A 16,071-nucleotide genomic window follows, 5' to 3' on the forward strand; every position below is an offset into this window, starting at 1 on the left:
GTGTGTATAGATAAGACTTGTGTATGGATCGACTTCTGTGTGGATTAACTGGTTCTTGCCATAATATAGCCACAGATGCTGGATTGGCATTAAGAAAGAAATAAACAAGCAAAATATATATATATATATTCTTAAGTTATACTCACAGGCTCACCTCGGGGCCCCACTGGCCCCATGGGTCCTCTTTGAATGCGATACATATTCCCATCAGAGCCACGCACAAGATCTCGATGCCTTCCTGTAAGTATAACGGTACCTGGGTGCTCCTCAGATCCCCAGCCATGTCCTACAGGGATATCTGGAGTTTTGGATGTTTTTCTTCCACTTCCTTTTGAGATGCCCTCCCAAGAAGTTGTTCTCAGAGGAGCCTGTGTGATGGTCCCCAAATCCTCTTTTAACAAGTTGGATTCTCGATCCTCAGGACTGGAGGTGGTTTCCAGGTGAATTTCACTATTAGGTACAATACTTCCAGTAGGTTTCTCAGGTACCTGAACATCTAGGTTGATAATTGTGGTATCCACTGGTTTCTTTGGTGAAGGTTTGCCAGATTTGTGCTTGTCAGTGGTGATGTTTTCATCTAAACGTTTGGATGTGGAGTCTGGTTTTCCATCATGGCTGCCTGTAGTTTCAGTTGGGAAAGTTTTGGAAGGTTTACCACCGTTTTTGGACAAGTTGTTTTGGTCTACCAGGTCTGTATCCTCATCCACCTCAAATACATCACCTCGCCCCACAAAGCCAGGACGTTTGGATCCAGTAGGCAGAGTACCGTCACCACGTATAATCCCACGTATATGGAGACCCTATTAACATAAATAAATTACTTCATGTCAAACAAGAATTGAGTGTAAGGTATTATTCAATTCTGTTTGTTATTAATTTTTACATCTGGGAGCTTTATGTTCACTATGATATGTTTAATGAAGATGTAATCACTTCATCATAATGTCTAATATACCGTGAGAATGTTTATGCGACTTGATCAAAGCTGTAATCTCCATTTTTACATATGGTTGTGAAGTTGCTGCTGCTAACAGATGTTAAGGTAAATACAAGAGTGCAATAATTCCAGGCTGATAAACAACAATAATTTAAACTATTAAACATCTTGTAGCAATCAGCAATGATCTACTGAGATCTGACATCATGTAAAGATCAGATGTGCATTTGTTACATGCAAGGCTCACACATTTGTACCACTCCAAACAAGGCATCTTTCCATGTCTACATCACACTGGTAGTTAGAGTCCAAACAGAATGACAGTGACATACAGTAACACACTCACGCAAACAACAAGCAAACTTGCAAACCAATGTCACACAGACACACAGACACACACACACACACTCAGGCTACGTTTTAAGACAATGAAATCTAAAGAAAGAGACAATATATATATATATATATATATATATATATATATATATATATATATACATATATATATATATATATACACATATATACATATATATACATAATAAAAAGAGGGAAAAATGACACAGAGGAGTGGTCTGGATTCCATATGATCTGACTTGATTCTGAATGATGAGAAGGGAAATGAAAAACAGCATTTTCCCTGTAATAAAACACCCACATCATAGTGTCAAAGGCAGAGGATTGTTGCTGTATATCAAAATGACATCATGCAAAATTGAAACATGTGTCAGCCTAAAATCTGCTGTGATTCTGTCTAGTTGCTTTATTTGCATGAAGTCTAAACCAGGTGTTTCAGTAATGTGACTTTTGTAAGATAATATGAGTGCTTCAGTTTTCTTGGTGGCATCTGCAAGTTTTACAAGCGGATAAACTAAAAAAGAAACTTTAGAGTCCGGGAAAGTTATACATGAAGCTATTTTGCACAATTATAACTCTATACTGCTTTGGGTTGCCAGGTCTGTTAATTGCATGGCTTCCAGGATTTTTTTTTAAATATAAACACATACAGTACCATTATATAATTATATATTATATAATTATACAAAAATATGATGGAAAAGCCTTTATATGAAGAAAACCTGGGCAAAAATCAGACCCCCTGCCCTAATACTATCACTAACAATGGCTCTTTCTGTGGCCATGGCCTGATAAGCTGACACTTGATCTCCACCTGACTACGAAGGGCTGTCGTCCAGCTTATCTTCCTGTTGTTGGTCTGATATCCCTCTAATAGCCTGCCAAAGAGGGTCTGAACACACTGACTCACATTAAGTGCCCAGTCACCAAGTAAAAAGCAGCTTCCACTGCAGCTCTAGCTATAACAACATATGGCCACCAGGGGGCTTCCTGTTACAAGGACCAACATGAATATATCTGTAACATCACCGCTGTAGGGCTTTGTCATTAATTAGTGACCAGAGGCTTTTGTTTGTTCTTTTGAATCTGATCAAAAGCAAAAGAAAAACATACAGATTTACATTGATCCATACTGTATCCAAGCAACAGAATACCATACAGACATTGAGAAACTATATAGCAAAAACCTAAGATTGTGGTGGTGACATTTATATAGGAAATCTCTGATCACATTGATGGAGAAAATACAGAAGCGACTGCAACAAGACTGGGCAAAGATCTATATATTAGTATGACTATTAAGACATAATTCACTTCAAAAATGAATGTTCCCAGATTTGTTGCTGTGATGCACACATGATGTACAACCCTGCTGTTATTAAAGGTCTGTTACAGAAAAGCCTGAATGCAGTTTAGACAGATCAGTGAAAAGGGCCAGATGACAGATTTGTGGGAGAGGTAAAGGTTTCCTAAAAAAATAAAAAGGTTATGCCTTTAGGCTTCAGAGACATTATTTACACATGCGTCTACATGCCAGCTAACCACCACCAGTACTAAAATGTAAATTTACAAGCAAAAAAAATCAAAAGAAGCTTGCCTATTATCATACCTCATTTCTGAAAGGAACAAATTTGCATTTAATGTCTTGGTCTGTATGCAAGTGGAAAGTCTAAAAAAAATCAAGTGCATACACACAATCACGCACACATATACTGTAAGTCAGTACAAAAAAGCTGATTTGACAATCTGTAAATCTATCACACAGGTATTTATATGGGGAACGACAAACCAGCTGTATCTTGCACTTAGACTGATTTAAATACAGCTTCCCATAAAAAGCTGTCCATAAAGCCATGTCATAGAACTGGAAACTAAACAAATTTAATAAAGACGGTTAGGTACAAAAACAAAATTAATTAAGAAACACCAATTACATCTGCAGAAATAACTGAATTAATTCTCAGTCTCATCCATTATGTTAATTTGGTCGTCATAAAACTGTTGCCACAGCTGTTGTTTTTCTGCCACTGAAGGTTTTTAAATATGACGTCAAGCTTGGAATTCAATTTAGTTCTATACATTATAATAATCTAAAAAACAAATCCTATAAAGAACAGTGGTTATCATACAGTATACTAAAATAAGCATCACAAAAAGAAAACTGAGAAATGAGAGAAGTTCAAAAAATCAACTACAAAATTATAAAATACTGTTAAACCAATAAATGTCAAATATAGTCAAAATCTGCACCCTGACACTGGACATGAACCCAGCGTTTGTGGTAATCTGGGTCGAACCAGCTCAGTGAAAACTATTTCCCTCATATAAACCGAAACCACTGTAACCTCTCACATCTGCAGCCAAACCACAGTCAGCCTTCAGGAGAGATGGACTAACACTTGATTACATGCACATGACTTATTTTTCAACACAAATATATATACACATACTAAAATCCATAAAAAAATGAAGCTACATAAACTATTGGATTAGCGTGCACCACCAAACCCATGTGTCATTGTTAGATTGAAAAGGTGGATGCATGATTTGTAAGAACAATTGTCCCAAACAAACACAATTCGCAAGGGTTGCCAGATGAAGCCATACCTTTGGAACGTGATTCCTCTGACCTTGCACTCCAAATCTCATTAAATCCAACAGAAAACATCCTAGCAAACACATCCAGATTCTCATGGTGGCACACACACTCACTCACTCACTCACTCACACATACATCAACTGCAACAAAAATGCCGTGAAACTCACAGTCAAGACTAGTCAAATGCATGCAAAACACACAAGCACACCCACAAACTCTCAATCCACCCACATACACCCAGAATACATGCAGTCACACACAAATCATCTACTTCACACAATGAGACACCTGTTTGGCTGTTTGGCTTTGGGGCGAACTGAGCGGGTGTATGTGGGAGCGTGTGCTCTTGTCATTGTGAGCTTGTAGTGTCCAGATACAAGTACTTACTTGCATGCCTAGGTGGATCAGAATTAATTGATGTGGTTTATACAATAACACTCTGCTAATAGGGAAAAATGGACCAATGGGAAATTCAAACTCATTTTTGGCATCATCTGACAGAACTCACAGCTTTTTTGACAGCTTTCTGAGATCCTGCTGATGTGAATTACGTGCAACTAGAGAACAAAAAAACAAAAAAAACCTGTAGTATTTTGAATCAAAGAGAAGATCCTAAATCAAAGAGAAAGCCATCCACACCCTCCACTCATAACACAAGTCTCCATATGGAGAGTCCTTATGAAGACAATCTATGGACATCTGTCGCAAGGGTCCTTCCCAAATAACGGATAATTGCTTCCAGAAGATTCCAGTCAGTTCTGGATTTGTAGGAGCCTGATAAGTGCTGACAAGGCTATCTAACTGTACATCCATCCATCCATTCATAATGGCAAAGAGTAATATTTTTGCATGATAAAGTCTCTTTGCATTCACTGCATGTGATTTATTGTGGGTTTGGGGATGGATGGTACTAAATTACGGTCTCAGAACAGATAATTACAGTCAGTGGAGCTTGAGCTGAGGGTACCGGGAACAGTCTGTGACTGCCCGAGGATAGAGAGACAGTAAGGAGGAGAGCAGGCGTGATATAGACTCCTTCACAATGACATATAATTATGAAGTTTTCAGTTAACCATCATACACACCAAAAAAAGAAAAATTCCTTAGCAGTTTGCACAGCTGAGCTCAAAAAAGGGCAGAATATCGTATAATCACAAGTTGTTACTCTTGTTTATTGTCATTGTGACATCCAAATGGGACACAATATTTTGCACATGTATACATAGATATGAACTTAATTACAAACACATTTATATTTGTTGTACTAAACAACTGACAGCTGCTGCAGGGAAACAGATCAATTTGAATAGATCAAACAGATTGTTTTATGGATGATATTCTCAGCAGCTGTCTAGACCAAAACCTATGATTCAGCTTGTAAAAACTTTTTAGAGCTTAAATATAATTTGCAAACACATTTCTAGGCAGAAAAAGTTTTAATAGAATTCTGTTGATTTAAACTTTGTCTCGCATGGCCATTGATAAAACGGTCATACAATCAAGTCATAAATATATTTCCGCTATTGGATTTTAAAGTAAACTAAATTTAAATTCCATCAGTGGAATCCTTGGCACACTCCAATTACCGTATATTACTGTGAGCACATTATGATTCTGTCATATCTGAAAGAGAACCTTCTCAGTTTAAAGCGTCAGTGCATTGTTGTAATTTGCTGAGAGGGATTTTTTAAAGCTTGGGACATGGAAATGGCATGCATTCCAAGCTAACAGACAAGAATACAACTTATTGCCTCAATTATAACTAAGATGACAGATGTGTTCATAGGCTCATCATCTTAAGTAGTTTTTTTAATAGGTTGCAAGGTAACTGTTCTATGAGCTCACCTCAATCCGTGCTTGTACGTCAGTATGTGTGTGTAAATATCTTTGTAATGTCTTGAGGTGTGGCAAGAGGCTTGGAACGAAAGAACAGAAACTGTTCAAAAGTGTGGAGTTAGTAAAAAAAAAAATGTTTCATTTCATTTTTTCCCCAAGTAGAACCAAGGCTGCATTTATTTGATCTAAAACAACAATGTGAAATATTATTCTGATTTTAAAAAACTTTTCTGTTTGAATATATTTTAAAAACGTAATATCTTATTGTAAAACATTTAGTATTATCAATGTTGAAAACAATTTTTATACTCAATATTTTTGTAAAAACAATAATACTTTTTTCAGGATTCTTTGATGAACAGAAAGTTAAAAAAAACAGCATTTATTTTAAATGAAAAAAAAAAAATCTTTACTGTCACTTTTAATGCATTCTTGCTCAATAAAAAAACCCCATTAATTTTCTATTAAAAAAATCTTATTGACCTCCAACGTTTTAACTTTTATCACTATCAATAAATAAAACAATAACGATTTCAGGTAAAGTGTCTGAATTGTTTAACTGGGTGTGATATAACAACTTAGACATTAGTTGAAATCCCTGCCTTCTCCAGAGCTAATAATAATAATCCTTTGAGCAGAAAATGACAAAGATGATAGAACAAACAAAATGCACTCAGCCTAACCTTCAACCTTTGTCCCTGAAATCAGGAAGAAGATTGGAAAAATGAGCAGCTCAGGTTCTTTATAAACAATGTCTTGAATAAACAGCGCTTCCAAAGTGCTTAGTTTAAGGACAGTTGGAAATGTCTAATGCATGTCCACACTTCTGTCCATAAACAAATAGAGCGCCTACACAAATCTTACATTGCTTACTTTATACTCATCGAGAGAGTGAGTTCAAAGGCACGTCTGGAGATGTTGAATACTTCACAGCCTGTCTGAGTAATTCTGACACTTCCCTAGAGGAGTTATCCGTCCAACTCAAACCTAATTTTAGTGCAGAGTAAATCAATTACAGTGCCCACCTCTGCCAAACGAAACCGACGGGAAGAACAAGGCTATTTCTAAACACACTAACACCATCATATATACTACCTCTGCAAGACTGAGCAGAACAACCCAAAAGAAACAGAAACAAACAAACAAACACAAAAGCATTATGAACTCTGACAATCACACACACTTCACCAACTGGGTCAAGCAAACATCTTCTATAACAGTAACATGTAAAACTCCATGTCTGGACAGGGTCTGTGCTTTAGACCTTGATTGATGGTGCTTATATAATTAAACTGCTAAATCTATATAGTTAAACTGCTAAATCTAAAAATGCTTAATCTGACCCAAAATATGCATACATACACATATCCAACTAAACATTTATGACTTTGACCTCAAAGCTGTGACACTAAAAATGAGTGACAAGCTAAATTAGCAATTACCTTTGACCCCTGACCTCCTGTTCGGTTAAAGGGATCAAAGAAAGCCATAAGTTTCTTATTAATCTATTCCACTGGGAGCATGAGACCAGGAAACAGGCAAACCAAAAGTGGCAGAGGCATCAAAGCGAAACACCACAACAAAAAGGTTCAGTCAAGAGGTTATGCCACAAGAGACACCGAAACTGGAGAAATAAAACAGGTTATTTAAAAAAATCTGGTGCTCTTTAGTCTTTGAAATTCACCACCTTTTTGACATAAGATAATGGAGTCCAGGTGATTGATTGAAGCGCAAGAGGTTTTAAACATGCTATGCTACATTCTCACAGAAAGAATCATTTGGTTTTGAAACGTATGGATATGGAGTCCATCAATACTTATATCTGCAGTTTCTAAGTTTGACTCACAGCCCACAATGATCATGAATCCAATGGCCAAACAGCTCACAGCTGGCAAACACACTTTGGGTGTGATAAGTGATTACAGGTTCACAGTATGTTGGACAACTGTAAGACAGTCATTTGTTCTCATCAGGAATTTCTTTTGATTTTCTACATATATATGTATTTGTATTTGCCTGACAGTGTGCAAATACAAATACAGCTTTTAACAAGGTTTAAAATATGTTGAGTGGTAATATAAGTTGACAGTTCACATGTAATGGTTGAAGTCACAATTTCAAGCAGTTGTATCCATGCCAAACATGCAATCAAAATATGATTTTCAAAAAACAAAACTTTTCAGCACTTTTTGTGAGAAATAACAACTCTTAACTCTAAAACTGGCTGAGATACAGTACGCATACTGTTTGACTTACAAGAAAGTAAGTCATGATGTGCCAAAAGCAGATAGGATTGAACAATTCTTTATCCAATTAATTTATAAAACTCTAGGATAATACCAACATAAGTATTTTAATAGTATCTTTACATTATTTGATTATTTGCAAGGTAATTTAATATTAATTGAATGGATACTTATTTAAAGAGTTACTTTACCAAAAATTCTGTCATCATTTACTCACCATCATATAGCTCCCAAAATAAACAAAAAGCAACATAAATGTACCATAAATGTGGTTCATAAGTCTTATCTGCCATATTTTGTATTGATATAGAGTCTTCTGAAGTTGTACAAAGCTTTTTGTGATGAAGAGAATAAACTTTTAAGCTGCTTCTCCATTATTTTTGACAGTATGACAGTCCTCTTTTTTGTGCTATAGAAAAGACCACCATGGACATTCTGAAATACATCTTCTTGTATGTTTTACAGAATGTCATATGGGTTTGGAATGGCATGAAGGTGAGTAAATAACAGTATCAATTTGGACTATGAATTTTACTTTACATGAGAAATAACTTTTACTATGTCACAGCTGCACTGTATTGCTACTTACAGTCCGTTTTGCACGAATAGATTCACTATCCTCTGCTGTCTCTAATAAGTCCTCCAGGTCATTTGAGGACAGAAGAAGTTCCTGGACAGGGAAAGGGAAAACAAAGCTGAAGAAAAGATGATGTATGTAGATACTGTAGAACTCTTGAAATTATTATATATTTACAGATACTGTATACACATAATAAAATATAAATGCATTTCCTATATTTTTTGTTGTTTATATCAATGTCATAGTGAATTCATCAGTCACTTGGCAGAAACTAATCTCATAAGATATCAGTGTGGGTAGGTTATATGATTTTCCCTGTACAGTATGGCTCACTTACCTCTTCAGTGTGTATGTGAGGTGAGCGAGGTGGTTTGTGTCCAGTTCCGCCACACTGGGGTTGTAAAATGACACACTGATCTCGAGCTGCATCTGGTTCTCCCATCAGAAATGCCACTTGCATCAGATCACCCTAAAGATACGAGGCAAATGAAACTATTACACCTATACAGATGATTATACACAACCAATATGGTCACAGAGTGCATACTGTATATGCATGTCTGCTTACAGACACACACACATACGTAAGCATACATGCTTTTATAAACAGGTCACTTCAGATATGAATACATATGAATCAATCAATGCTTGGAGATTGCAGTCCAATGATATCTCAAACATCTTATAATACAATGATATTCGTTTTGATCATGAAGTGTTGCTCTAGAAGTGGGGCAAATGCAAACCCTGATCATGTCACCTTATGACTGAGTTCAGTGTACGAGTATGTAAATGGGATGTTTGGACTCTATGATGTCATTCTCTGAGACTCAGCCTAGACTTCATGCTGTATTAACTTTCCATGTATAACACAACTAAAAAAGGGCATTTATCTTGTGCACAGCTGTCTAAACTATACTCCTACTTCCATTAAAATGCCTGTCCTTCAGCATAACACAGGAATTTATTTTGAAATCCATTTTAAAAGGCCAAAAAAATCTCTCAAAATGGCTTTTTTTTTTTTTTTTTTTTTTTTTTTTAACCCCAACTTGATGTGGGTCTATTGTTATAATCTATAATCGTTGGCCATGTACACACTCCAGCTACAAACATTCTACATCTAGTGTAACTCTTTTTTTACATGTATCATTTATATGCCAAGCATGTTAATCTAAGATAGCATAAATGTTTCTTGTTCATAGCGGAGACAACAAAATGTTAAAATGTCAACAATCATATGTTTAGGGTTGTAGAAGTGACTCCTTTACTCCTTTACACTTTTTGCACAGCGCGATCTCAGATTTCTGTGCGAGTGGTGAATGTGTGTGTATGTGCGTGCACACATCAATTGAAGCAGCGCATTAATATATAATGTTGATTAAAGTGAATGATTTTAATGCATTGGCCTTGTCACACACACACAAACACATACAGTGGTGTTCAGTATGGTCACACTGTATATCTGTTATTCAAGAAACTTTTGAAAAGTTTAAAAAACAATTTATAAAAAATATTCAAAAACAATTTGCATGAAAATCAGATAGGCCTATTGTTTTTTTTTTTATCGTATCATTTAAAAATGTGTATGTACTGTATAAATACAAAATGCATTGGGTGGGGGGTGTTGGCACAGTGGTTAACCAGAAAAATAAAAAATAGCACATCATGCCGAAAAGGTTGCCGACTCCTGGAATAGGTTCATGTTTTGGATCATTGTGATGTTTTTATCACCCATTCACAAATCATGAAATGCTAAATTGTGGAAGAAACAAACTCATCTACATCTTGGATTGATTTTGGAGTAAATTTTTCGGATTTCACTTCTACAAATAAATATGGCTGTCAATATGAACAATGCATTAAAGGATTAGGAACTTTGAATTTAGGATACCTGCACTATGGGGAGAAGATTGAGTTTACAATTGGGGACAAGAGCATGATTAATTTTATATAATAAATTATTTAGTAAAAGCATTCTTTAACTGAGTGCTACATGAAATGTTTCATGTTATGACATACTATTTTTATGAACCAACAAATCATACTCTTGTTCAATTTTGCATCAGATATTATTTATGCATGAAACTGTGCTGGCAGTTTGTAACAGATAGTTGCACATACAAATTTTTAAATCTCTATCCGCTTGTCAGCAACAGAATATCAAATCCTTCTGGAAACTTGAATGAGTATAAACGCAGATGTGCTTGGGGTATAGTAACTCCTAAACACTGAGAAATACTCATCCTCCATAAACCTTACTTTGGGTTTAAATGCCGACTGGGAACATTTGGAGATGTATTTAGAGTATGTGTCATGTGCTGAGAGCTGGTGAGATGAAGAATAAATTATTCTCATCACACAGTAAGTGATAGGTACTAAATCCTTGTATGTTTGCATACTGACCTCAAAAGGTGTCTCAAAACCCTCAATGATTCCTCCCACCATAACCAGGCCATCAGTGGAGATTCCCAAACCATCCTTGTAATCCCAGTCCACGCTCTCAACCATGGAGCAATCCACATACAATGCCAACCGGCCCGAGGAGACGCTGACTGCCACGCGGTGCCAACCCCCATCAGACAGCACTGCCACGGGGAACCTGGGAATGACAGGACGGGTTTTAAAAAACAAACTACTTTATTTAGTTTTCTTGACAGGGTGGACTGGTCAAATCACATGGCAGACCATCGGAAAACAAGGAGAGTCGGGGGAGACCAGGGAAAGCACAAGCCATTAAATTTCCTGGCAAAACATTCAGAGCCATAACGCTTCCTGTCTGTATAATGACAAATGACTTTTTTTTGTATATGCAAGCTTTAACTAAACAGAAACCCATATAAGAACATAGTGAGAACATTATGGAATTGTTATGTCACCTCATAATAAATGAGAAGCACAAACAAGTAAAATGTGAGCGTAAAACTTCCATTTATTTTGTCCTGCAGGTGGGTAATTAGGCGACAGGTCCAAATATTAGTTTTGAGAGGCCATGAGTTAAATCCCATGCCTCATTTACACGTCTCCACTGTACAGCTTGGCTTAAGTCTAAGCCAAATCCAGAAATCTTGGTTTAATATATCAGAGGGCTCCTCAACACAGTGGGGTCTGTGCTTGTGTTTAAAATTAACCATTGGCCAAAACTAATATTTCCATGACATGAAGAATGAGCAAACGATGAGGATGGTTTTGTCATCATTAAAGGGGAACAAAGAAGGTCAATGACATTAAAATCAAGCAACAGAAAATAAGAGAGGAGAAGGAGAATAAACAGACTGTGGTTACATAACAGGATTCACTGAGATGTGCCTTTTTAATTATATTTTTCCTGCCAAGATGACAGCTTTGGGACCAAAGTATGAACCACAAAAAATGAAGACCACCAAGTAATTGAGTTTTCAGATGGTTCCTCGTTAATCCCTTTTTATGAATAATTCAACATTGGCAATAATGAAGACTTGTCTCCTTTCCAACTTGTCTTGTCAGGAAATGTGTGTTTTTTATAAGGTGAATAACTGTTTGGATGCTCTAACTGTCTGCTTGGTAGAAATAAAATAAAATAAAATAAAATAAAATAAAATAAAATAAAATAAAATAAACTGAACACAGGGACTCCATAATATTTCCAACATGGTAAATATAAGAGATAAAATTAGAGGTAAAGTGTTTCTTAAACACTCTCCATGTCTATCAGTGAAGTTAAGACTCACTCATAGTGTCGTTGTTGGGTACTGATAAAGGTAAAGGTGTAGGCACTGATGCGAATCTGCAGGAGAATGTGTCCATCTGGACAGAGGAAAGTCAGCACACTGCGGTCTTCAGACTGGGAGCTACGCAGATGCAACAGCAAACTGAACTCATCACCAAACCTGAGAATGAAATGAGAGAGAAAGGCTTAGAATTACATGTCTACATTGGCTTTAAGAAATAATATCATACAGTATATAAAATGAAAAAAAGAAACAAAGAGTTTCATAACATCAAACCACAAATTGGTTTTGAGCTTATTTTCACAAGGACACAAAACTGTGGTCACACATTATTTTAAGGTCCAATTCTCGCTATTTACAAAACATTAACAATATGACTTTTGCCTCAGTAAACTACTAATATCCTGCTAATTAATAGATAGCAAGGTAGTTGGTAGATTTAGGTATTGGGTAGGACTAGGGATGTAGAATATGGTCATGCAGAACAGGGGTGAACGATAAATATCGGCCGATAAATAATGCGCATCTCGTGAGTAAAACCAGTTCTCTAATCAGCGGTAAATTCCATCAGGTGCCTGATTTCACATACAGCAGCTGTTACTACACAGAGCCGTTGTTAACTCACAAGCTGCGCAAATCAATGCTGATAATGAACGTGGATTTGCGCAGCTTGTCAGTTAACAACGGCTCTGTGTAGTAACAGCTGCTCTGTGTGAAATCATGCACCTGATGGAATTTACCGCTGATTAGAGAACCAGCTTTACTGACAAGATGCGCATTAATTATCGGCCGATATTTATCGTGCACCCCTAATGCAGAAAATGTGCTTTATAAGTACTAATGAACAGGCAATATGTTATTAATAGGCATGCTAATAAGCAACTAGTTAATAGTGAGAATTGGTCCCTATACTAAAGTTACCAATACTGTATATGTATATGTTTAATATTGATACACGTACAAACAATGTTTGGAGTGTCTTAACAGAAAAACATCATAAAAACATAATAAAAAAAAAAAAACACAATTTTTATGTCAGAAAAAAATTAACTTGCGTACCTGTGTCCAAACACCTGCCGTAGTTGTTTGTATAGAGGGTGTGGTGTTGTGGTATATGTGGGGGTGTGGATATTTTTGTTTCCTGTGTCACTGATGCATTGCTGTGATTAGCCACCTGCCACAGATGATCAAGAAGGTCTATTGCTTCTGCCAAACAATTAAAAGTAAGAGGAAAAACATGTTAGGCCCATTAAGTACATTCTCAACAAAACTTCAGCTTTTTTCCTGAAAGATATGAGGGTGGGTAAGTCACAGGAGGACTAGGTCTAGCCTAGGTTGCATAATGGATCCCAGAGAAATCTTTTTTTTATGATGAAGCAGGTGGTGATGATGAAATGTGAGTGTGTAAACAAAAGGCTCTGTTGTGTAGGTGCATTTTTGCAGTATTAATCATTAGCTCTGTTGAGGTCTTAGCGACTCTGAGGTAAGTCTGTGTGAGAGCAGTCACTCAGGAAATCACTTCACCGTATGGAGAAACTGACCTGTTCAGCCCTTTCATTACACGTTTAGAGGATCATAACGAGTCAGCTGGTCTTAAAAGGTGCAGTCATACCCCTATAGTGCCCACCATTGTGTTTCCTCTTTAACATGCTCATTTCCTGTGGGCGCTGAATTACTTAATTTACAGCGTGTGCTTGCTAATGTTTATGTGCTTGTACATACCTCATGCCCCCGGGTTGCAGGCTTGTGTTTTAGTGCGCAGCATTGTTTAAAATGAGAAAATTAATCTTGCTGAATGCTGCATTTAATCAAATGAGAGAGAGGTACTCAGAAAGCACCATTTGCAATGAGCAGGTCTGAAATGCACCTGGCAGAGCAGCTAGTTTACTTTGTGAGAACTGATCTATCACCATAAGCTTCAGATTGGAGTGCAGACTTCATTTACAAGATGTATTAACATGCTTTTGGTTTTAATCTCTACAGTTATTACATTATTTATATTATTTATTTTATATGCACTGTGCTATTTATCAGATTGCATGTGTAACATTATTAATTTATTATAATAGGTTTTAATTTTTATTTATGTTTTTAGGATGATTATTATCAGGTTTCTGTATGCTGCTGGCCCTGAGAACAAGGTGAGGTTGTGTGACTTTTTTGAAAAAGTATAACACTACACATTATTTATTTGATCAATATTGTTAAATATAATCCACATAATCCTTCAGAAAGCATTCTTATATGCAGATTTGGTGCTCAAGAAACATTTATTATAATCAATGTTTTAAACAGCTGTGCTGCTTTATATTTTTGTGGAAACATGATACATATTTTCTAGATTCTTTGATTAATAGGTTCAAAAGAGTTCAAAAAAGCATTTATTTAAAAATAAACATTTTATAACATTGTAAATGTCTTTACTGTCACTTTTGATCAATTTAATGAATTGTTGCTGAATAACACTATTAATTTCTTAAAAATCTTTCTGACACCAAAATTATGAATGACAATGTACATATAGTATTTGTACCATTTTGAGTAAAATAAAAAATGCTAAAATCTAAAATAAATAATTTTAAATATTGCAAGTTTTAGGTATAACAGCTCTATAACATATACAGTATGAAAAATTAATATTTATTTTGAGATCTGTGAATGTCTATATTAAACATTGTTATTAAGTTATAAGTATTTCTAATATTAAGTGAATGTTAGATGACAAAGGTAATCTAAATGTAAAAATATGAAAAATGAGCATGCAAAATTACATGAGATGACACTGACATCAGGCAAACTAACAAAACTATGCTTATGACTGCTTCTGCCAACACTGTTAAGGAGGAGAGTGAGTCAACAGGTGAAGCGAGGATTCTGATGACTGAACATGCACATGAAGCACAGATGATTTACACACTGTGTAACGAGCACTGCACCAGGACTGCAAGCCTTTTTCCAGGAACATGTAACTGCTCCAGTAGGATTACACATCCACTTCTTCCCTTACTCTCCCTTGGTCTCATAGTAAACACATTCCAATGTGAAAATGCTTCAAACTTTCACCAGATTTGGTGGTTTCTCGCATCTGAAATTTCGGCAATTCTTAATCAAATTTTCTTTAAATAGAGATATATTCTTTAATGTACTCTTGATGCTGCAATATAACAATTCTAAATGGAGAGCTAATTTCATGGTAGTTGTCACATTATTTATGGCTATTAGTCAAGCTGTATTGATCACAGTTTCATGCTGGAAACACATATGCAGACCCCTATCTGGTGACACAGACTAAAATCCACCTCTCAAAACACTATGATTGTTCCTGAACCATTAGCCAACAATATTAACCCATACATGAGCTATCCAATGGAAATTGTTACTGATATTCCAAGAGAATTTGGCTTACTTCCTGTCCTTACAATGATATATCAACAAACTGAGTCTGCTGGCTGAAAGTCTGAAAACAAAAGAAGTGATTTTCAGGTTAAGACCCGCTTTAGACTAACAAAAAGATCCATAAATACTGAGGATATGACATCATGCTCACATCAAAGCTCAGATGACTTCAGTCCAGATGTGGAGATGCTGTCATCTTAAATTACATTGGAATAAAAGATCCTGCAAGGATATTCCACTCATTTAGATTATAATCTAGAGAGCTGGTTGGAGAAATGTGCTGTTGAAGCATCATGGCAACATGGTATCATTTATCAAAAAACTCTGAAAAAGAAAGAATAACATAGAGGAGAAGAGAGAACAAAGGGAATTAGAGAAAGGATACACTCCTTGCTTTCAGGAAAGGTTAAGGT

The 16,071-nt window shown here is 36.0% G+C and overlaps 1 protein-coding gene across 1 annotated transcript in view; it reads right to left on the minus strand.

Moving 5' to 3' along the window:
• The window catches only part of si:ch211-196i2.1 (collagen alpha-1(I) chain), a 68,835-nt gene that overhangs the window by 27,828 nt on the left and 24,936 nt on the right, over positions 1-16,071 (minus strand). The window contains 7 exon segments of the mRNA XM_042747890.1: positions 147-800; positions 8,565-8,645; positions 8,893-9,024; positions 10,959-11,154; positions 12,263-12,421; positions 13,322-13,347; positions 13,350-13,468. Coding sequence (XP_042603824.1) covers positions 147-800; positions 8,565-8,645; positions 8,893-9,024; positions 10,959-11,154; positions 12,263-12,421; positions 13,322-13,347; positions 13,350-13,468 — 1,367 coding nt within the window.

This window comes from Cyprinus carpio, chromosome B21, assembly GCF_018340385.1.
Source record: "Cyprinus carpio isolate SPL01 chromosome B21, ASM1834038v1, whole genome shotgun sequence".
NCBI lineage: Eukaryota > Metazoa > Chordata > Actinopteri > Cypriniformes > Cyprinidae > Cyprinus > Cyprinus carpio.